We start from the raw sequence: 24449 nt of genomic DNA, 5'->3' as shown, positions 1-24449 counted from the left end.
GGAGTCCCACAAGTGTTCCATCATGTCTGCTATTATCTTCAGCCTCACCATCTAGCCTCCTGGGTCTCCACTCACCGATTACCGCATCAAAATTCAGATGAAACTTAATTCTGCTTCAAAGTCTCCAATGCCTCACACACTGCTCAGTTTTAATCCATAGATGGATGTCCAGCACCTACCTAACGCTCAACCCCACCAAGTCAGGATTTCTACTATTCATCAAGAACAAAAAGCAATAACTCATCCAAACCTGGTTCAGTGACATAAAACTGGACAGATTCAAACTATAACTTTCATCCATCGCTAAGTCTTTCAGATTAATCGTGGACACCAACCTCATCCTCAATGAAGACAAAATAGACTAGGCTAGTTCTGTTGAAGACAGTGAAGCCTTTTCTCCCAGAAATTGGCTTCCGAACTACTATTCAAGGCATCACTCTCTTGCATCTAGATTGTGGAAACACCTTGCTCCATGCATTGCCAGATTCCACAGTGACATCCTACATGACACAGCACATCTCATCAAGTGCCCGAAAAACTATGACAGCCTAATCCTAACCTGATGGAACTCCGCTGGCTTCCCTCATCTACCCACGCTATCTTCAAAACCAGCCGTATCTCTTAAAAAGCCATCATGACCTCCCCCCACAAGGGCCGGTGTAGCTGACAAGCTCACAACTTCCAGTGGTTCTCAACACACCTACAGTCAGGTTAGGGGAAATGCGACTCACAGAAAGTACTTGTATTTCAAGATTGCATGAGACAAACCCATATGAAACAAAAACTGAGAGTGATGGGATTGAAATAACACTAATTTCTTTGAACACCATGGGCCTGGGTGGAAGAATGCCCAGAGGGGCGAGGAGATCAGAAGTGTCAAAAGGAAAGAAACAATAGGCTACAGCAGCAATCCATGAAGCCCAAAGAACAACAATAAGTGGCAGAAAATAATTTAGGATGTGTAGAACTGCAAACAGCACAGAAGGAGCCAATTCAACAGGTAATTTGGCAGTCATAGAAGAGACTGACATAAATAGAAGCAATAAGGCTAGTCGCCTGTATACTGTTTTAGATAAATTAATCCTCCCAAACCAGTCAGGCTTCATGCCTCACCGTTTCACAAGACACAGTGTCAGTACATTGTTTGGTTGCCTACAGTAGAGCATGTCTCTTTCAGGAGCAAGCAGTGATGTTCAGGAGCCAGCAGTGATAGTCTCACTTGATGCTGATGCATTTGACTCACTGGAAGGACCCTTTCTGCTTGAGACTCTGAAAAAAATAGGATTTTGTTCAAATTTTGTGTACTGAAAAACACTGTTACACACAGAAAATTTAAATCAATGGGACTATTTCGAAAGATTTCCCCGTGGGGAGATAGGACTGCCGTCTCTTCCCCTCTGGTGTTTGCTCTGATGCTCAAGCTATAGACAAACTGGATTGGTTGGGTGCATTGCTCAGAGAGCTAAATAGGAAAGACACTGGGAAGACGTGGGCTTGATGTTTCTGACAACATCCTCCTTTTCTTGCCCAACCCTGGATACACAATTCCTAGGATCCTGACAACCGTTTTGGAGAGGGTTCCAGTCTCTGTATCAACCGTCTCCAACATGATGCAACATGGTCTCCTTCAGAAAGCTAAATGTGCCCACTGAGGTTCACGCCAAAAAGGTTTACGCACCTAAGGATATACATATATATACAGCTAAGAACAAGGAGGATTTTTGAAAGAAAACTTGATGAAGTGTTTAGCTACTTATAGTGCCGCCATAGACCACTTCTGAAAGCTTCCAACATCTGCCAGTGCTCTTCAGTGGACATAAGAGTATTGCTCTTCGTAATTTGTGTAAAAGGTACTTGGTTTTCCATTTGGTAATTGTTAATGACCCTAAACCGTTAGTGCCCTAAATGAACCGGCGTTGAGAGCAGACAGGTGTGTTCCGGGGCCGAGGGGATATTAGAATCCTACATGTCTGCAGATCTACCCTGGGTGGCCCATGTCAAACCCAGGAAGTAGTTAAAATATGGCAAAATGGCAATCAGAAGATAGAGTGGATTGATAAATTCAGTTTGGAAACCTCACTGTGGTACTCATTTTTTTTTTTTTTACATTTGCAGGACTTAGTAAAGTTTCAGAAATAGGTCCTACTAGGGATTTCCACTGTAAAAGAATTTTTGGGGCCTGGCACTCCAGGACTTTGAATTATCAAAAAGACAGGACATAACACTCTTGCGAAATATGCTGATATTTGGGTGGACGTACGACAAGATTCACCCTTGGAATACAGAGTTCTGGCAACTCTCATAACAAAGCACTTCATTTCACAAACATAAAATAATGGTTAATAACTGAATGGTGACTTTAGACATGTGCAGTGATAAATGGCAAGAGGATGTTGGAATACTAGAAAAGTAGAATTGGAATGAAGCTTGTCGATGTCTTAGAGAAGTGCCAATAAGGGCAGGCTATTGGATGGTACAATTAAAAATACTTTATTTAGTTTAATATCCTTTAACACTCCTATGGAAAATCGGAAGGGTGGAAATGATACGTGCCTCAGAGGTTGCAAGGCAAGGGGTACATTCATACATACGGTTTGAGATTGTCCTAGGATACAGCACTTATGGTAAGAGATAAAAGAGAAATTAACTATGGTGACAGGTTAGTAGCTAAAAACGAAATCCCAATTAATGATACTGGGTCTCTGGGGAGACCCGGCATTACCTAAACCTACACAAGTTCTTTGTAATCTTGACTATTGATAGCACACAGGCAGGGCTGGCTTTAGGGCGGTGCGAGCGGTGCGGCCGCACCGGGTGCTGACCTAGAATGGGGGGAGCTGACCTCAGGGAGGCGCTGTGTTTAGCAATAACTTCCGAACTTGCGAATTAAAAGCACCTGCTGAAAAGTTCCTTTTGCGTCCAGCCTTCAGGAAACAGTTAAAATGTCAAGTGAGAGAGATGAGAGTGTTGGCATGTTTGACTCGACATAAAGTAGCGTAGATGCTTAATGTGCCTGCTGCACAGAACAGGACTATATTTTATGTGGATAGCTGAGTGGATTAGTAAAGTAAGCCACAAACAAATGAATGTATGTGAGAGGGGCGTTGGAGAGATGAGGGGCACATTTGCCAGGTGGTAGTGAGTGAATCTGAGGAGCTGGTCATGGGGTGGAGGGCACCAAAAAAGATTGCTGCACAGGGCGCCACCAGCACTAAAGCTGGCCCTGCATAAAGGGACATCCTTAGACTGTGGGGCTGCCAGGAGGTTCCCACATCGGGTCAAATTGGAAAACAACATAGAAACCCTGGTAGTACTTGCCCGTGTACTGCTATAGTACCATAATACTTTAATTGTACTCCCACAGAGAAATAGTACTATAGCACAGTGTCCTATAGAGGTACTGCATTTTGCTCCGTTTACCAGTGTAGTGTGTTAGTATTCTATTAGTTCATTAAAGTAATTTACCATTGCGCTGCTGTAGTATAGCAGTGTGTAGCTGCATATTGTGGAATTATAATGCCATCATCTCTAGAGGACCTTCAGTGACATAATACACCACAAGGCCAAAATCTGGGGGGCTCATTAAATCTGATGGATCGGGTAACAGAAGTTACCTACCACTAGAATTATGAGATCTGTGGGAACACCACAGATGTGTCTTTGTTTACATACCCCCACACCCATTCCTCACCAGCATTTGGCTGTTTTAAGCAAATTCCAGAGGAATATCAAAATAGGACCTGGAATTACTGGATTAACATTGAGGATGTTAGTTTCAGAGCATTGTTTTGTGCGTGACTGTTTGTGCCTCCGTGTGTTTAATAACTAGTAGCTTAATAATAAGTAGCACAGAAACACTATGAGTATATCTAGTACATTGTTCTCGTGTGGTACATAAAGTGAAACCCTTGTCTCAGATGCCAGGGGCAGTTCATGTTTCCAGTAAACATAGTTAGCATAAGCAGGAAAACATAGCAATTAAAGATTAGTATGAGAAAGTGGTCACATAGTGTAGTTTGTTCAATCTGACACTACCTTAGTGCTGTAAAACTATAAAAACATTTTTTTTATATATATTTGTAATTTTAAAAAGACCACAGTTTTCATAAGGGGTTACAGGCCACCGTACCTACTAAAAACACAGTTTTAAATAAATGAAGTAGAATTTACAACATTTTGCACATTAATTAATTAAAGTATTATAAATTAAAATAACAGAAAACATAATATAATTCTAAATAAGTATGTAATACACCAAGAAATTAGATACTAGACTATACATATAGAAAATCTGCATTATATGTTGGATTTACAGTCACTGAAATTCTGCCAGTATGGTGGGGTGTCTTTTAGACACATTGGCTCATAGGGGCATGTTTGTGGCGTTCTAGAGCGGGCTCACCTGTAAAACTCGGTAAATGCAGCTAGAAACTCACAATATTTTGCAGGTAATTTAACAAGTGCTTCTATTTTCTGGGTGGGAATGGTCTGGGAAACCACCATCATTTGAAGGAAAGGTTTAGGGAAAAGAAAGAGAACAAACAGAAAAGTGAAAATCCTCAGATGGGTATATAAACAAAACAAAAAAAGTGGTGGGCGGAATAATTCAGTTAATCTCAGCTACCACAGGGTATATTGACCCCCATGTGAATGATTTTGAAAATCAGTGAGAGCTGCAGCTTCCCTGGAATTATGATAGAATTCTTTGGGAATTCCTGCAAAGTCAAAAATTGCTCAAGATCTAGGCATTAAAATTGAGGGAAAATGTAAAAATAATTAAAGTGTAAATACACTAATGTAAAGTAATTTTAGCTCCTGCAGTTGTACACTGTGCAGTTATCTTTGTAGAACTGCCTTTTTCATGAACCTAATATTCCAGGAGTACTGTGGAAAGCTGTGAATCTGGCCGATTTCCAAGAGTACTTTTCAAAACCTTTGTAAATCCCCAGAGATAGCAAATGTACACCTTCATGTAGGCATAGACCTAAGAGTGCAGATTCATTTTTTTAAAGTATTGCACAAAACATTTATTAGAGGAAATCTGCTTGTGGTGAGCTACTGTGATCCTATAAACCTTGCTTGGTCACTATATAATGCAATAGTAAAGTTCTCAGCAACAGTGGGTTCCCTTCTAATGCTTTTGGCGTTGTTTTTTGTGGCTCAATAGCGTTTAAAGAATGCGACAAAGCCAAGCAAAGACTGGGGCCCTGCCTTGTTGGAACACCGGACCGGGCCCTACGCCCCAGCGACCAGCCCAACAGACTCGAACTTCGAGACACAGCCGCTGCACCAGGAGAAGTCGAAGAACGACGAGATCCGCTTCGCCGGCCAGGGAAGCAACGGCTCTGTGCACAGCCAGGACTCTAAAGTATAAAAAATATATTGTCACCGTCGGGGGGGAGGAGAGGGTGCTCGCACACTATTGAAGAACCTTCCACCAAAACCTTTCCTATCTCCCACATTCCTCCGAAAGATCCGAGCCCCCTACTCCTGCATCCCATCCTCCCCCATCCCCGGTGATCAGTAAATAGTTGCGCAGCAGAGACTTTTCCCGGAGAGGAGCCAGCCCTCTTCATCATGTGGAGGAGTCTTCCTGGGACCCTTCTGTCCATTTTACTCGTGGACAGAATTTTACTTTTTTTATCTCCAGGGGGAGATGAGACCATCTCAGAAAGTCATATTCCTCTCTCCCTCTTTCTTACATTTATTTTATTATCTGTGTTTTTTTGTATTTCTTTTAACCCTTTGTTTACAGTGCAAAAAATGCAGTCGCGAAACCCAGGTGCCGGGCTCTGTTAAGAGGCTGTTGGTTTGCGAGGACCAGGTGCCATGGCTAAACGTGTCACCAGCATTTGATAAGTCTAGGAACACTAGTGATACTAAATGTGCCAACATACATGAACAAAAAAAAAAACATACACAAAAAAAGAAAACTGACTGCGAGTGTCACCCGTCTGTTACGTGGCCATCTGAGCGGCTTCTTGTTGTGAATGTGCATGGGTGGAGCAATTTTCACAGCAGACAAATATGATCCTGTACTCCTTTACCCCTCTGGTTATCCAGGTAGTCTGCTGATGATAGTATTTAGCATGTAAGTGTGCATGTGTGTCTGCAGTACATATGTAAGCATATATATTTAAGTATATATATATATATATATATATATATATATAAACATATATATTAATATATATATATATTTATATATATATATATATATATGTCTGCATCTGTAATAATACATGTATATGTTAACAGTAAGCAGCTCATTTTAGCAGAACCTGATTCTGGAACTCACTTCTACAATGATCGACTTTCGTCTTCGTAATGGTGTTAAAAAAAGTGTCTTCCAGTTGTTGAAGCCTGTGCTGTCATGCTAAAGAGTGGCCATATTTGTCACTGCTGTCTTGACAGTGTGTGCTCTCAAGCCTAGCAGTGACACTGGGCATTTAGGTCTCTTGCACAAACATAAAAAAACTAAATATCAGCATTCTACTGCTTAAACAAAGTTTTGTCTAGTCCCCAAACTGTTCTTGGACTAGAGAGCTAAGGGAAGGGTGATGTAATACTTATAGATTATTGATTTTAATCACTTCAAACCTCAAGGTGTAGGGGAGAGTGTCCACGCAAAGTGTGGTTACAGACTCCTTTATGTGTGTTGGGCTAAAGAGTAGTAACTCCAACTTCAAAGAGGCGGCTGAGCTTAGAACAGGCACTGCAACTGAGCCCTGTCACTAGGCCGCAAACTCTGATCTGGGCCTGAGTGACGCCATGGGGAAGAAATGCTTCTTCCCATTGGCTGCTGTACTATGGCGTCATGAGTTACGTGGGACTAGTAGAAGGACTAGCATTCTGACTAAAGGAAGAAACAGATACAAAGGGGTTTCTAATACAGACCTAAAATAAGTGGAGTATAATTGGTCCTCGTTTACACTTAAAATATGACTATTATATGAATGGAATAAGTTCACAACTATATTATAAACCATTATGCCGTTCACATAGCGCATAGCCGAATCCTCAGCATTTTTTAGGAAATGGGATTATAATGAGTGAGACCAGTGCTCAGGAAGCCAGTTTGGCGGTGGGTCATTGCTCAATTACGGTGATGCCGATCCTGCTCTCTGGTCTTGCTCTCTCTCCAGTAATAAAGAGCATTATTACCGTGCCTGTGCATGCATATGCCTCACAATTACGAAGTAAACTGAGTATAAATTCTTGAGCAATGGCATTTCTGTGAGCGGTGTTTCCCCTGTTACCTCCAGAGCTTAGTCGGGACCTTTTAAGTTCCTCCCTCAAGGGCTTGTGAAATTAAGCACATAAGCAGTTTCTAAAAAATTGCCAAGGAATGCTCCTTGGCCCTCCCCTAAATGGTTTCACCAACAACCAAAACACCTGTTCACTTTTCAAATAATCTGTCTATGCGCATGCATGTTTACTATAGTTCACAACTGGCCATGGTTGGCACATTTGGTTGCTGTCCTAGAGTGAAAGGTGCATGAACTAACAGTGTTTGTTTTCACGGTTACCCGGTTGTATGTTAGTGATGGCTGTATGAATGCAGCCTGTTTCAGACGAGCCAGGAAAATGAAACCCCCCAATTAGCACCGTTCGATTTTGGATATTTTTAGGACTTCATAAGGATGCATTTTTTCTAAAAGTGAATGGACCGAAGCTGGGCACAATAAATCTTTCCCAGAGGTGGCGTAGCAAATAAATAGAAAATAGATCTTCTCTAGAGGTGGCCTAACATAATACAATATAGATCTTCCCTAGAGGCAGCTTACTAAGTAAATACAAAATAGACCTTCCTCTGTGGCAGTCTACTAAATACATACAAAATATACCTTCCATGGGTGATATCAGTGTGTTTAGCACTGTTTTTATGCACACTTCTAATCTGTTGATACGTACTAATGCAGAACAGAGACCTAGACAGAAAGTATATACCCCCCCCCCCCACGGGGTGCAACTAAGTAATTTCCAATAGTCACAGCTCGTCTTTAGCCCGCACCAGAGATGGATGGGGTCACCAGGTGGAGGGTATCTCACTTTGTCGTCGTTTACAGGTGCAGTTGATCTTAGATTGGAAGCTTTCCACTTGCAGAGCAGTGTGCTGTGAGTGTATAACCTTACCTCCAGGTGACAGAAGTGGAAGTAAACGCGTGGAATGATTGACTGAATTACGTAGATGGGGATAGTCTTCTCTTGAAAGAGGGTGGGCTCAGGTCTGAGCTATGAATGCAATTATAGACAGCTCCTGTATCCACCTCTCAGAATCCCCCCTACCATCCTGCCTCCTGCTTTTCATGCCCTCCACGCTGCATCTTTGTTACCCTCAGAAGAGGAGAGGGACCAATCTGTATGTAGACGAGGGTTAGACCAGCCTCTACGTTGGCCCAAAAGAAGTAAATGCATGGTGGTGTACCTATCTCGAAACATGCATATATATGTTAAAGAGGTGGTACAATTACCAGTTATTTTTATCTTGTGATATAAAAGAACCCATAGACAGGCAGACGTGAGCATCTGTTTCATGGCATACTTTTTAATGGAAGATGGTATTAAAAAAATCAATTGTGAAATAATATAAAATGGAAGTTATTAAGTCTGCGTGTATAGCATTTTTATATCTGGCTGAGATGCATGTCGTGTAGGCATTCATTCGAAAATCCGAAGGCAACAGCCTTTGTTAAATCTCAGGACTTCAGACTGTTGTGTCTGGAAACAACCTTGGCCTACAGACACGCCCTTGCCGTGTACTGTGTTTGGGTGACCCAGTGCCCGTGGAGCACCATACTCACAAGAGGTCACGCAAGCTTTGGGGCTCAGCTGCACCTGCTCGCCATCCCCGTTCGGGACATACATACGTGACACTCTTGTTGGTGTAAAAGGTCATTTATTAGAACAGGTTTTAAACATCATTACTTAAACATTTAACTGTATCTCCTTTTAACAGACTTTAACTTAACAATTCCCTTTCCTTTATTTTCTCCTTAAAATATCTCCCTTCAATTTTCCTAACGTATATGCTCCCCTATTCCTCCCATGCCTTCCCTGCCTGCAGCCTACCCCTCCCTGCTCTGATCCTTCAATTCCTTGTTTTTCCACGTGGAAAGGTGGGCAAGCCCGCACCTGGCTCTCCACCCTCCCCCATCTCCTGCCATCACTCTCAAATTCACCTGTCCTAAATGACTATTAACCCCCCTACCTGACCCCCCTTTCCTACCTACCTATCCTCTCGTCCCTCCGCCCTCCTAAGCTGGGTGGGTGGGTGGTCCTAAAATAAACTCGACCCTCCCACGCTAAGTCGGCGCGGTGAAGAGGCCGACCCCACCCTCCACCCCCCTTTTATTACCTATCCTAAACCCGCCCCCACTTACCTTTTACCCAATAGGGCGCCCTGTGCGCCACTTCCTCTATCCCGAAACTGCCCGCGGAGAGACTAGACCGTCTCTCTCTCCGCGGTCCCCTTCATCGGGACATACATACGTGACACTCTTGTTGGTGTAAAAGGTCATTTATTAGAACAGGTTTTAAACATCATTACTTAAACATTTAACTGTATCTCCTTTTAACAGACTTTAACTTAACAATTCCCTTTCCTTTATTTTCTCCTTAAAATATCTCCCTTCAATTTTCCTAACGTATATGCTTCCCTATTCCTCCCATGCCTTCCCTGCCTGCAGCCTACCCCTCCCCGTTCTGATCCTTCAATTCCTTGTTTTTCCCCCTGGAAAGGTGGAGAAGCCCGCACCTGGCTCTCCACCCTCCCCCATCTCCTGCCAACCAGAGAAACCCGTGAGGCGTTTCGCTGCCCCACCCTCTTTATTTCTGGGTACACACATTTTTACCCCATACGCTTTCTAGCATCAGTCTCAGTTCTGTGATATAATACACATTACCCAACTGTGATAAATGGACCCCATCGTCGCGAAACAAAACTTGCTCTTGTTCTTTTATGTCCCCGTGTCTCAAAACTTTGATCCCTTGGGCCCAGCAGAAAACTCTCATGGCTCTATTCAATTTTTTCCGAGCCCGCTCTATGGCTCCATGATTGATAGCCCCTCTCCAAGCCCTTCTCGGCACAAATTCCATCCATATGTTCTGCATAATTTTTTTTTTAAAGTTCCAAATCCCTCTGCATCAATTGAATCAAAGTGAGCCCCGATAGCTTCACCAGATCATTCTCCCCCAGATGTATCAATAACAAATCTGGGCATCCCCACTGAGGCAAGTTGCTTGTGATAAATGGAAGCAGGCTCCCCCACCTCATACCACTCTTTCCCCACCAACGCACTTCATGGCTTCTGCTGGGCAGTCCCAATGATCTGCCGTAAATTTGCTTCTCTGCAAATTTCGCCGCCCAATGAACGAACGAATGGCCGACCAACCATGTCGTCATCTTTCCCGTCTCCGGCCCAACCACGCAGCCTGCAAGGAAAAAACATTGTAACAAATGCCTGGATACTCGAACCCCCCCCCCCCCCACACACATCTCTCCTCTTCTATCCATTCCGTGTTCTTCAAGGCCTAACATATCTCTCACAGCACCTAGACTTCCATCTCCCTATGGCCTTGATCTTAGCCCAATCCCATCCCAAATGTGCCGCCTCCGTTGCCGCGCCAATCCTAAATGAGTGCGTTCCGTAGTCACCTGCGCGCCGCCCTGTCCTTCCAAGGGCCATCCTCATAACTTGTAGAAGTTGGTAACTCGTTAGCTTCTTCCCTGACGCATGTATGAAAACTCCTGTTTCACCTTCCTCTGGCCATCTATCTTTGAAATTGACCCATTCCTCCACCGGACAAGCTAAAACCACACCCCCTTTTCTCAACCATATCCACTTGCCTTTCCCCAGCTGGTCAGTCTTTGACCGTCTTAGCCATATCCCCAACCTGTCTCTATGCACGCATACCTCTTTTCTCCTTACCCCAATTTCTTTTCCCACCCCCAACAACTCTGATACTCTAAATGCGCCGAAAAACATCCACAACATACATAACCTAAATAAGCTCACCTCGTATTCATCCCTACAACAAACTGGTAGCACCTGTACCATCTCTACCAACATTTCGAACGTAATGGGTTCCCTTGCTGGCTTGTCTCCGCTCTCTCTAACCTTGCTCCATCCCCTCAGCATTTTACCCAATAAATCATTGCGCGCTGGATCATAACCGAAAAACAATTTGCCATAAAAGGACACACCAGCCAGTTTCCCCCCAATTGTAGCTGGAGATAAACCCTCCCCGATCAGAAACAGCACGAAACGTCTAGTCCTGGCTTCAAGCATTGGCAGGCTTTGTGCCCAGAAATTGCCCCAAAACTGTTCAAAAGATTGAAAATCCAACCATGCCATTCTGTAATTACGCCGCGTGAATACTGCTAATGACATCTCCACCAGCCCCGTGATCATCATGCCCCCCATTCCCAGATGTCTGCCGGGACCACAGTCTTGTTCTGATCCGCTCCAGGTGCCAATTCGCGGAAACGCCGCCACTGTGAACGAGATAGTGAGTCTGCAATCTCGTTGTAAATCCCCGGTATATGTGCAGCTTTAAAAATAACATTCAAAGACAGGCATAAGAACATGAAATGGCGCAACAAGCGCAAAACTCTGAGGTCCCTTGCTCTCTGTCTATTGACCAGTTCTGCTACTGCCATGTTGTCTATCTGAAAAATCACTGTCCTGTTAGCTAATTCTCGTCCCCACACTGCCAGTGCAACTAAAAGGGGAAAAAACTCCAAAAATGCAATGCTTCTCCCTTGCTGCATCCAAGATGCCGGCCATGTCTCCGCACACCACCTCCCGTCCCAATACAAGCCAAAACCTGATGCTCCTGCTGCGTCTGAAAAAATCTGTACTTGCCATACTGTGTCCGACTCCCCAAAAGACATTGGCACTCCGTTGAAATGTCTCAGAAAAATCTCCCATACTCTAATGTCTTCTCGTAACATCAATGATACTCGTATCCTGTGGTGCGGAAGTACAGCACCTGACATGGAAAGTCCCAAACGCCTACAAAAAGTTCTACCTCCCCTAACTACTCTGCACGCAAAATTCAGGTAGCCTAATAGCCTCTGAGCCATTCTCAGGTCCATCTTGTGCAAAGTGCGCACCTCCGCCAGGCAATCTAGCATTTCTCCCACTTTTGCCGCTGGCAACCTGGCGACCAATTCTTTTGTATCCAGTTCAATGCCCAGAAAGGTTAGAATCGGCACGGGGCCTTCTGTTTTTTCTGGAGCCAAAGGCACACCTGCCTTTTGTGTTAGCTTCTGGAAAGCGTCCAGAGCCCGCCCAGATGCCGCTGGCCCTACGAATAGGAAATCGTCTAGGTAATGCGTCACCCACCTATGTCCACTTACTCTTACGAAAACCCATTGTAAAAAGGTGCTGAAAGTCTCGAACAGCGCACATGATATCGAGCAGCCCATGGGCAGCATCCTGTCCACGTATATGTTGCCGTCCAACTGCATGCCCAAGAGGTCAAAATCTGCTGGATGAATAGGGAGCAGTCTAAAAGCTGATTGAATGTCGCATTTTGCCAATTCCGCCATCCTGCCACATTTTAAAACTAACTTTATCGCATCATCGACTGACGCGTAAATTACTTTAGAGTCCTCTTGGGCAATAAAATCGTTGACAGACGTCCCTTCCGGCCAAGACAAATGATGAATCTACCGGAATTCCCCTTGTGCTTTATTGGGTACCACTCCCAAGGGGGATATCATCAGGGTGTCACTTGGCCACCCAGAGAATGGGCCTGCTATTCTGCCTAAAGCTACCTCTTTTGCCAATTTGTCATGCACTACCTGCGGGCGTTCTTTGGCTGACCGCAAATTGTCAGCCCATCTCCGTTGCCGAGGGCCTTGGTAACCTATTCTAAAACCTTCTCTAAAACCCCATTCGAGTAGACGCGCTTTATCCATGTCTGGGTATCTATGTAACCATGGTAACAGGAAATTCAGTCTAACTGGTGTAGGTCCCTTTTGGCGCAGGAGTGCCATGCCCCCCTCTCCCTCTAGCAGCCCTCCACTGTTCAGCTGGGCTAGACAATGAGAAACATTGGGTGACTGGATGACGGCCCCCGCACTTGGAGCAGTCGTGCTTGAACCTGCATTGTGTCCTGGAACAGAAACCTTTGTTAAAGTTCCAACAAGCCCCTGCCGTTGTACCTGTTGTCTTAGTGGTATTGCCCGCCCCTCCCTGAGCGGGGCGAGCTTGAAAGGGCTTGTAAGTCACCGGCAGGCCACTCGCAGTGTGAGTGGACGCCGCTGTCTGTGCCGATGCCATCCATTATTCGGGGTCCACGTCACCCCACGGTTTCTCCGGATTGACACTCACCCGGGCCCTGAATTCTTCATCGTAACTGAGCCATGCGAACCCTCCAAAATGCATTTGGGCCTTCCTAATTATATCCATGTATTTAAAAAGTGCAATGGCCCTGTCTGGGTATTTCTCGCAGTATATACTGGCGAATATCAAAAAGGCCGATGTCCAGTTGTCCATTGTTATCGGCACCCTAGGCCTACGTGCTAGTTCCCATTCCTCCTCTTTGGACCCTTCCTTTGCCTGTATGTCCCTATGCAACAGTTTAAACACGTCTACAAATTTGTGTTTCCATATTTTGTTTTTTGTTTTTTCGGCTACATGCGAACCTAGTGGCATGGCTAAACCCATGTACGGCAGTCTCTTTCTGTGACCTCCCCCTTCCTTGTCATCTACCGTCTTTTCTCCCGTATCCACCTTCCCTGTTGTGGCCGTACCACTCGTGGCGGTGCCTTCTTTATCTTTGTTCTCGACCGTCTTCTGAATGTCGCTATCACCTGTCTTCTCTAAAACTGACCCGTCCCCTACCGCAATGGGCCTTCTTGAGTTAGCCTCCTTTGTCATCCCTCTCCCTTCGCCCCACACTGACCACCAATTCTTACCTCCAGCGGCGTCTCCCAGACTCCTTGGCATTCTTTTTTTACTTCTGCCACGCTGCGTAACTTGTCGACCACCAATGGGGCCTTCCAGCGGAGCTGCCACCTGCAAAACAGAGCACGAAGAGGTTGCGCCGCTCTTGCGCCCTCGCCCGCCACCCCTTGTCACCATGCTCACCTCCCAATCTCGTATTTCGCCATCCTCCCATTCATCCCCTTCCTCCACATAGTCCAGTTCAAGTTCATCCTCTCCTTCCCATTGGCCTTTGCGCTGGCCGAAATCTCTAGCATCAGTTGATGTACTCGCACTTGCTTCCAAAACCGCATGACGCGTGTCATCGGGCTGGTGTCCGTGGTCTCTCGGTGTGGAGAAGGCCGCCGCAGACCCCTCCATAGCTTCGTGCCAACGCGTTTGGGCATTATTGCGCACAGTCGGCGTATTCCGTCTCTTGCCAACCTCTGACGTTGGCATTGCTGCCCTTCTGCCCCCGTGACCGTCTGCGTCACCGGGTTTCACCGCGCCTACTACCCCTTTGGCCGCTCAAGCCTCTTGTCTCTGTTCTCCCCTTGTCTGTGGCACCCATACCCAGGTCCCAGTTCATTGACCTGGTTGCTGTGTCCCTGCCTGCCCTTTGGCCTCTCTAGGTTTTGGAGTTGTCTCCATGCGGGCCTGCACCTCTTCCCTGTCCTTGCAGAGCTGCGCCCACCTGGCCTCTGTTTCTGCGACTGCCTTACGCTGTTCCCTTATTCTGGCCTCTAAATCCCATGTCTCTGCCTGGTCCCAGGGCCCCTGCGTGTTCGGGCTCAGCTCCCCGCGTTCCCTACTTCCTCTGCTGCTTTGACTTTCCCTCCCCTGGCCTGGCGTGGCGCTGCCTTGGCCCTCCCGGACCCCCCCCTGTGTCTTCTGGCATATTTGCCTCTTTTCTTTACGGGCGCCCCGAAAAACCCAGCGCTGGGGCCCTCCCCCCTGTGGTATGACAAATCTAAGGGGGTGAAATCCCCACTGGGCCCCGGTATGGGTTGCTCCACCTCTTTGTTGGGCTTGTCGCCCCTGGCCCCCCCCGCTGAGAGGCCCCCGCCACTTGCGGGGTCCGCGCCTATTTGCGCGCTGGCTGTCCCTGCGTCCTGCGTGGCCTGTGTCTCCCCGCCAAACATCAGGGGGCTCTGCGTCCCGTGAAGAACTTGCTGCGCAATCGCACCCTGCCCAGGAGCTACCGATCCTTCCTCCCCTTCCCCATCAGAGTCCTGTGACTCGCATGCCGCTATTGCGGCCGCCACCCGCCCCGATGCCGCTCTGCTGGGGCGTGTCATCCCCACCCAGGCCTGCTCTAGGACCCCAGGTCTAAGTAAATCCGCCCTGCCTGCTTCGCCTAAAACGCGCAGTGCGGCCCTTACTGCCTCCGCGTCATGGCCGGTGGCCATGTTGCCGCCCGGGACGTCGGTTGTTGTTCTACAACCCTGTTATTTTGCTCCCTTTATGTGACTCTATATAATTATCTGTTTTTTATCTTTGTTTTATTAATACTTATTTATCTATTTTATTATACCTATATATATATATTTTTTTTATGCACCAATGTTGTGCCCCCCAAAAATGGCCTGCACCCGTTCTGGGCGTTCCCTATGTTGTCACCTGCTTTGGGTAGGTGTCCAGCTGCCTGCGACACTGCTGCCCGAAATTCCGAAAAATATATATATACATATTTTTTTTTTTGGGCCTCCCTGTCCCTAGCGCGTCTTCTGCTTGCCCTGGGGCCCCGCGCGGGGGGTGGCGGCGCCTCCGCGTCAGCAAGGCCTCTGCCTGCTGGCTTTCTGCAGCGCGTCTCCCGGTGGTGCAGAACAACCCCGGGGGGCCGTTTTGCCGAAAACGCGTCTCCGCGCGCTACTGAAAATATATATTATTATTATTTTTTTTTTTTTTTGCCGGCCTTCTCGCGCTCTGCGCGCTGGTTATATTTTTCAAATTGTCAAAAATGCCCAAGGGGGGAGCTGCCTCCCCCGTTCCTGCCCTCGCGACCGCACTTGCCCAAGGAGCCGGCCTCCCCTCCCGCCGGTGTCCTAAATCCTCCTGCAGGCCCCGCGTGACGGTAAGCCTGCCTGTAGATACTGCTCCCCACTAAAAAACCTTGGCCTAACTGAAAACTACCTCCTTCCTAAAATAAACTCGACCCTCCCACGCTAAGTCGGCGCGGTGAAGAGGCCGACCCCACCCTCCACCCCCCCTTTATTACCTATCCTAAACCCGCCCCCACTTACCTTTTACCCAATAGGGTGCCCTGTGCGCCACTTCCTCTATCGCGAAACTGCCTGCGGAGAGACTAGACTGCGTCTCTCTCTCCGCGGGCCCCTTCAGTGCGCTCACGCTGTGCGCGCGCACGACGCCGTCCAGTCTTGTGATGCTGTCCGCGCGCGCCTTGTACGTCGCGATGCAGACCCGTGACCCCGTGGCACGCGCAGCCAGAGCTGGCCAAAATCAAGGCCTAGTGAGCAAAGAAGACTAAAAAGCACCGCAAAACATTCCAGAAATCAGTGTTTTTAAACAGGGGGAACCTGCTTATTTTAGTCAGGCCTAAACTAAGGGCCGGACTTAGGGTAGGATGATCGGGTTTGGAACCTTTTAGAAAAGAAAGCATATTAGAAGTTCTCCGCCTGCTGCCCCCTCAAAGCATTTTCTTTTGTGTAATCTTGTTAATATTTCTGACGCCACTAAAGGTTTGGCACATCACCTAGACGGCGTTTTTATAATGCTTAGAGTCATGTATGTTTACTGCCCTTTCAGTGAGCAAGTCAAGTGCAGTTCTTCATTCACAGTTATTACATCCTTTATATTCCCCTGCTCGATGCCTAGCCCGATCTACCTCTTTCATAAACTTGTGGGATGCAGCTATCAAATCATGCAGGGACCAACTGATATACTACGGCCACCCTGGGAAATTATCCCATAAATAATGATACCTTGGACACTGCCATCACTTAAACTGCATCTCTGACTTACGGCCGTCAGATGGATCCCGTGACCATAAAACAATGCATAGTTGAGCGTAGACAAGCTCTCTAAAGTTTATCTCAGTTGAATGTTGCTTTTTCGTATCGTCTCATCCAGTGTTCGCTCAGTCCATATGTGCAAAGTTTAAATTTAGCGAGCAAAGTCTTGCATAGATCCACATTTATGGACGGCCCGTAGTTTGCGGAGTTTCACAACGTCTGGCTCTTAGGTTTTCAGTTAAATCCGGTTAAACTATCGGCTTGCTGGTATTTTCTCACAAGTGCCAGTTGGTATTGGCCACGGAGGCGCTGTTTTCTTGCAAGCCAACCCTAAAACCCGCTTTCCTTATAACTTTGAAACTGGCACAAAAGTCTCCGTTTTGATGCGAAACCCCATATGCCGAATAGCTTACTTGCTCCAGGTAGTATATTTGTAAGTACTGTGAAAAGTTCACCAGAGCATTTTTTTTAATCTTGCACAGGCGCAAGAGTAAAATAATAAAAAACAACAACATGAAATGCTGCTATTTTAAAAGGCAAGGACTATTAAGTGATACATTCTTATTGGGGATCGAACACATTTTCCTAAAATTATTTTTTATCCAAAGTCTTCCGGACATATCAAATAAAAAAAAAATACTCTTGACGTGGCTATTATCTAAAATTGCAGAATTCTTTCATTCAATTTATTAAAATGCAGAAAATGTGCATGGCAAATTAGTTCTTTGCAAAAAAATATTTTAAGGCGTACTTCACACGATTTAGCCCCGCTTTGTTGGAAATTATGTAAACTGTAATGAGAGTTTTTCATTTTTTTCTTTGTAAATCAATTTAAAAGCTATATGTATAATTCCGTTACATTTCAGATATTTTTTCCTTTGACGCTACTTCTGTATTTGACAGGCCTAGCATGTACCTCATATTTGCATCCTGTTTTAGATTTATTGTGTTATAGTTATTATTTTTATTAACATGTCATGTCTTCCCTCGTCCCTACTGCTGCTGTGTTAATTGTGTGCTTGATAAATTGGGATTCAGTCAACGTGCCGACAGTGTGAAATGTACAAGGAGAATAATGGCCATGCAAATATTTATAATAGTTTCGCTTTATGAACAAAGATTCATGTGACCAGTTTACTCGCCCAAGATATTGAAAGCTCAAAGCAGGAGTAGTAGTTTGAAAAGTAAACTGTATGCCCCTGTCAAAGGCAATAATTCATATTTACATTTACCTTTTTAACCCGTTCATTTCAGCAGATTACTTCTAAGGTTGTGATGACCATATAAAATAAACATCTGACTCAAAACCTATTTATTATAGTCCTGTTCTAGAGTGCTTTCAGCCAGCCTCCTCTGCAGATAATACCATGAATTTAGAGCGCTCTTTAGCTATTAGCTTCCAGTACTCTTGGCATACACATTGGAAACAGGTAAAAAAGGAAGAGGTTGGAGACTGCTGAAAAGAGCATAGAGGAAATCTGAAGAAGACCAGACATGCAGATGAATCTGTGATAAATCTATAGTTGCAAAACTAGTGTTACATGTGAGTTTTTAAAAAAAAAGATAACATTCATATTCTTCAAACTTACTAAGAAAAGCACCAATTTAGTGAGCTCAAACATAATAGAAGGGGGTTATTTTAATTATTGCTAATTATGTTTCATTTAAAATCATGGATTAGTTACTAGTTTAGTGCTTCTCAGCCTTTCAGTCCTCATATTTCTTCTACTTGTGACTGCAGAACATCAAACCCATAAATATACGTCTGTTCAGCCACGTTAAGGGTTCACGTGAAACGTGTTTACCTTCTCAGTGTATTAAATTGGGTAAACAAGAAGAATCCTGCCTTTCTGAATTCAAAGGCAGCAGTCCTCAAATTGTTCCTGCACGTTGCCCTTTCCCCTAGCTCCCATCTTCACAACACTTTTATGCAGCTTAACATCTTGATGGCTTATTTAGATACTCACTAGTGATGTAAAAAAAACGCAATCATTCATTCATACTAGGATATATTTTAGTTTTTGATGAGTAGAATATATCAGTGTGCAAATAACTGTAATTTCACAAAATGGGAGCCATCTGGCTGCCAGCCTTCTTCAGATTTCTATGACTGTATCTAAAAATTGTAGTGAGAAATAGTTTATTCTACAAATACGGCCCCAAACTCTAGAACAATTTCTGAACAATCACAGATGAATCTCTCCCAGAAATCATGTCTTTTATCAAATTGTTAAAACTGGTTAGATTAGCACAGATCAGTGACTTGTGAACTTCAGTGATAGAACAACATTAATACAAATAATGCAGAAACATGATGGACAAAATTGAAAAAGAAGGTTAAACAAAGTGTCTTAAATCCTTGTTTATAATTTGGCTGGTTTCATAGAGGAAGAAAAACAGCGCAAAGTTATTGTGACTGTAAACCTAATTCCGCTTACAATGACAAAACTGTGGCTTGCTTTCAAAGAAGTCAAAACGACCAAGTGATCCACCACCTCTTGTATTTCCTCACAGTCATTAATCAAATTTAGGGTACAGGATTTTTTAAAAGGCTGAGAAACCTACCAGTTGTCCATGTCTATTGGGCAGAACCAGCTCAGGCAAAGGCGATAAGGGTGTAAAGATTACTGTGCCCGAATACATCTTACGATGTGGGTGCACATGCCTGTCCTTTGACATACACCTCAACCACTTGATATGATACACACACACACAAGCACACACACACACCACTGCTGCTTACTCCTGGCTTTTCTTGCGTATTATAGGTCAATTTTTATCTTTAAATGGCTTGAACGTCAGCTTATGATCCGCTTGTGCTGAACCATAGAGGTGCTTTCTGGTGGATGGAGCATAGAGCTAGGAAGGAGTGTACACTGTGATTTCAAACTCCACCACCTTGTTGTTTTCTCACTACTCATCGTATCAACTGTGCGAACTGGACAACGACGCAAGATTCTAATCTCATCTGTGGTGGGACACCACTCATGCCATGAAAGGCTAGGTGTGCACAGGGTCATGTGTGCGAATGGGCATGACTCAACTTCAGTGAGTGTTGTTGGGCAACCTGCTGCTTTAATCAGGTCTCAGTTTACTTATACTCATGGGCATGCACAGCAGCCCTGGTACCCTAGCTCTGTGAAACCCTACCCTCGTGCACCTCTTTTTTTGCATGCTGTGTATAGGATATCTATGTGTACCTGCCACCCTCGATCCATGTACAGTTGTAAAGTTACGTTCCTTGGCAAATAGGATAGTCTGTAAAATAGTTTTTTTCTTTTGTATATTATTTTGTTTGGGGGGGGAGTGTTGGAAAGGGTGAGTACTTTATTTGCTGTAGAATACAAACACAACAGTACAGAGTTATGACCTTTGTAGTGAGTAGCTAAATAGCGTCTTTAATTATTTTTATAATATATAAATGTATATTCTCAAGCTAGTTTTTAACTGATCAGTAAACATATTGTTTTTCACATAATGTACAAGGTTTGTTGTTTTTCTCTTAAATGTTGTCAACAAACAATATCTTCTGAGGTTTCAGTATGAAGGCTCTCAGCGGCCAATCCTTGACATAGCACACAGGCCTTGGCTTCTTCCCACGTATTGGGTGAGGGGGAATTAAGAGGTCACTCAGGCGCCATTTTGAAGAGGTTGAAGTATGACTTGCCTGCTCACAGGGCCAGTCACGAGGCTACAAAATAGTGGTGCACTCTTCCTTCTTTGTTTCTATGCACCACATATATGTGCATTACTATTTCTTCTCTACTTCATCCTGATTTTCTGTTCTAATGCAAAGCAAAACTGGAGGTCCCTCATTCTCCTATAATACACCCAAGACAAGGAACTACCTCTCTCAACACATCAAAGCCTCCTCCTCACTTCTTTAGTGCAGCAAGAAGCTGAAGACCTGGCTCTTTGTACAAGCATCTTTGGGACCACACACCTACATACCTTCACAAGCACCTGAATACCCTCTTGGGTAATTAGAGTGCGATACAAATCAGCATAATATAACAATGTGAATCTAATTCTTCAGAGTCAGTAGTTCTGTGCACGACACAAACATAGCCCACCTCCATAATCCACATTAGAACCAGTGTGCCTCAACCACTAATATTGAGGGACCACTTCTTGGGGGCAGGCAGAGAGAGACAGCAATTTAGTGTCCATTTTTAGGCTTTCACTGGCCTTTATAGAAACTGCTGGGAACCAGGCCCATTGGTGCCATAGGTGGGCTTAGTGACATCTGCATTCAGACCACCAGATCATAGTAGCTTCTCATCCTAAGGCTGTTGATCGCAGCAATTTCAGTAGCCCCTTGACTGGTAGACACAGCGATATATTGGAAAGATGTGAATCTAGGAAGTCCACAGTGCCAGTTGATGATCAAATCTATGAGTGTTTTTTTAATACACACACTCATACATACACATCCTCTGTATAAAACAGCATACCTGGCCACAACTGTGTTTTCAGGTAGCAGGGACTACATGCCACATAACCTTTGTGCCATTAGGCTTTGTGCACCTAATCCAGCCTGTAACAAATGTGCTCTATCTGTTTTTGGTGGTCTGAATTGATTACCAGTTCAGCATTCTGAGACTGTTTTGCCTTAGACTTCCCTAGCTCCAACTCACACATATAATTTGAGCATCCTTGATGGGAACCAGTCTGCCTATTTGATTATTTGCATATTCCCCAAAAGGGCTGGCATAGTGGAATGTATGATTTCATGAAGCATGTGATAGACACCCATGTTTGGTGCAGGTCTTCATAATGCTGATGGTGGTGGAAGAGTGCCTCATCCGGCCCTGAAATGGTCCATAGCCACCAATTAAGAACTGTTCTGTCTTTCACAGGAAAGTAAGTGTCACCCCGTCCCACTTTTACTGGGATCTTTTAGAATTAAGGAGGCCCATAGGCACCTATACATATGGTTTACAGATGTTTTAATGGCACTGGGCATGCAAGGTTCAGCTTAAGACTTTGTTATGGGATGTTATGTGCCTTTGCATAACACGTTCTTGCAACCACTTGTATACTCCTATAGCAATTTCAAAATCTGATGGTTCTGGGGTCCTTCTTGACCAGAATCAAAGAGTCCAGTTCATGTTTAGTAACAGGCTTATTAGATAGTGGCCTATGAGGTTAGAATAAGCAAAGGTATTAATTAGTGATGGATTATGTTGAAGAATGCCCGGCTGAACTGATCTATGTTATCATCCAGCAGTCTCATGCAGTCTGACTTAGATAACATTGGTTCATTTTTACTGAACCAACTGAACTATAGTATAAGCTTATAATGCTTTGTAGAAGGACGGTCCAGCTTCAGTACTACATCGACATCTGGTAGTCCTGCTTAATCCCAGAACATTGATAAAGGCAAGTGGGGAAAACATGGAAAGTGGCAGTTGTACTGATACTACGCAGTTTTTCATTTTTTGTTGTCCAAGTCTGTACAGTGTCCCATTTTACTCTATCAGTGACCACAATTAATGTAAAATAAATCATCCAAGGACTGCAAAACTCTCAATGTGTAAAGATGCATGTTCACCCCATTTGTAGCCAAATCCTTAAACTCAGTGTGTCCTAACTTTCTGTAGTTGTATTACTGACATCATCTTTTATTTAATATTTCTAAATATCCAGGTTCTAGTATTGCAATGTTTAAATGATGGGACTGACACTTTTAAATTAATAAATTTTATACTTCAGTCTACTGTGTTTTCCTGATTGTGATTGCCGAAAACCTCACTTTCAGCACAGGGTTTTGCACAAAACACTTTTTGTCTCTTAAGAGAGTTATTGTGACACAATGGCAAGTTGAGTATGGCAAGGCTTAGGAGAGGTATAGTGCTAGAATATTTCTTGGTGACTGGCAAAGATTAAATACTCAGTAACTGGGCAAGAACTGAACATGCTGGTGCCACTTAGTGGGAGATACTGCATGCCGTGGCTGTTTATCACTCGAACAAACTCATTCAGTACACTAACAGAAAGAAAATCTGTTTTCACCTGGAACAGTCCACCTCTAGTAGCTAGGATCCATTCCTCCTATTACCCATTGTCTAGACAATATATGGAGCTATATTCATAGTTGGACATGAAGTATTTCAGCGTTAAGAAATGTTGCCATTTTGTTGATTGCCAAGAATAAGGAAACCCAAACTGTCTAAATGGAGCACTTACTTGTGAAAGACATTAAGCCTGATACCAAGTTTCAAGATGTCGCTCTAAAAAAGAATGAAGCATTACATCTCTTGATAGATAGAGGGGCAGGGAAAGGTCCAGGCTTTAGTCTTTAATCAGTCATATTTTTCATGTGAAAGAAACTGAAAAGTATGCCTCTGAGAAAGCTTACTTTGCAACCTAACACCAGAAACTTCTGAATATAAATTGATGGAAAAATTCAGCTTACCAATATCAACTATTAATTGGTGCCTCGGATCCCAAGACAAAATGGCAGCCTGGAGAATTTAGAAGTTTTAAAATGGCCGATCTGTGCTCTCTGGAAACCCAGTGTTGAACCATGAAACTGTTTGCCCCATATCCTTGTTTGTGTACCTGTGGTCCTTATCATCAATTTGCCATAATGTTGTTTACTGCCTTCCTGTGAATAAAGCTTCGTTTCCAGCAAATGCCATATTTAATGCATGAACAACATTAAAACTTTGAAACAGGTCTATTTCCCCCTTGATTGGGTGTTGATATCCTTTGTGAAGAGTTACAAAATAATGCAAATGTTTACTGTTTCAACTTGTACTTGTTAATAGCAATAATTGTGTAAATGTGTATTGTTTCTTGGTTACTATACTGTAAAAGTGTCTTCCTGATCTGTAGATTTTTAAAAGTCTTATAGAGTTTAATGAAAATTTATATTCTGGTTTATGTGTGGTGCCTCTTTATTTTCTGCTGTTTGCAATTGTTTCTTTAGTAGATCTTCTTGGGGCGGTGGGGAATTTAAAATAAATATTTTGTGTTTAGTATTAATATTTGGTGATGGTGAGTGGCATTAACAAATCAACTTTATTGATAAAGAAATTACAAAGCACATGACTAAATTTTTTGGTTCAATTATTTTAGTTTTTTAAATTAGGGAAAGTTTTTGGTGTTAATTCAAGTCCTAGTAACGGATGACACTCCCCTTTTTTGGTGTGCTTTCAACTGCTTTCAGAATGTATGTGAACATGTGTCTGTATATCTGATCTGACACTGAAAATGATGAGCTGTTTGACACTTTGGCCCTGTGTCACAATCACCACAAAATGTCAGAATACCATATTGTTCTTAAGTTCTGTTACCAAACCAAGTTTGACAGTTATTTTAAGTAGGTTCCACCGTTGAGAGCATTTTTTAATGTGTACCTGGATCGGAACACACAGCCATGTAAGTTCAGAGTTAACTTATACAGTTAATTTCATATTGAATAACAATAACCAACTCATTAGTAAATACCAACTTCAGCAGTATTTGTAACCTAGAAGAGTGTAGTGTTAACAAATCGGAGAGTTCTTTTTTCCGTCATTGTAACTTTGAGCAC

At 44.0% G+C, this 24449-nt stretch overlaps 1 protein-coding gene across 9 annotated transcripts in view; it reads left to right on the top strand.

The window, feature by feature from the left end:
• Window positions 1–23792, top strand: part of SLC6A9 (solute carrier family 6 member 9) — a 443088-nt gene extending 419296 nt beyond the window's left edge. For all 9 annotated transcript variants that reach the window (XM_069232784.1, XM_069232783.1, XM_069232788.1 and 6 more), the window contains one exon: window positions 5168–23792. In XM_069232784.1, coding sequence (XP_069088885.1) covers window positions 5168–5374 — 207 coding nt within the window. In that variant the 3' untranslated portion in view covers window positions 5375–23792. The remainder of the gene's footprint in view (window positions 1–5167) is intronic.
• Window positions 23793–24449: the final 657 nt, after the last annotated feature.

Source organism: Pleurodeles waltl, chromosome 4_2 (assembly GCF_031143425.1).
Source record: "Pleurodeles waltl isolate 20211129_DDA chromosome 4_2, aPleWal1.hap1.20221129, whole genome shotgun sequence".
NCBI lineage: Eukaryota > Metazoa > Chordata > Amphibia > Caudata > Salamandridae > Pleurodeles > Pleurodeles waltl.
This window is presented reverse-complemented; position numbering and strand designations above follow the sequence as displayed.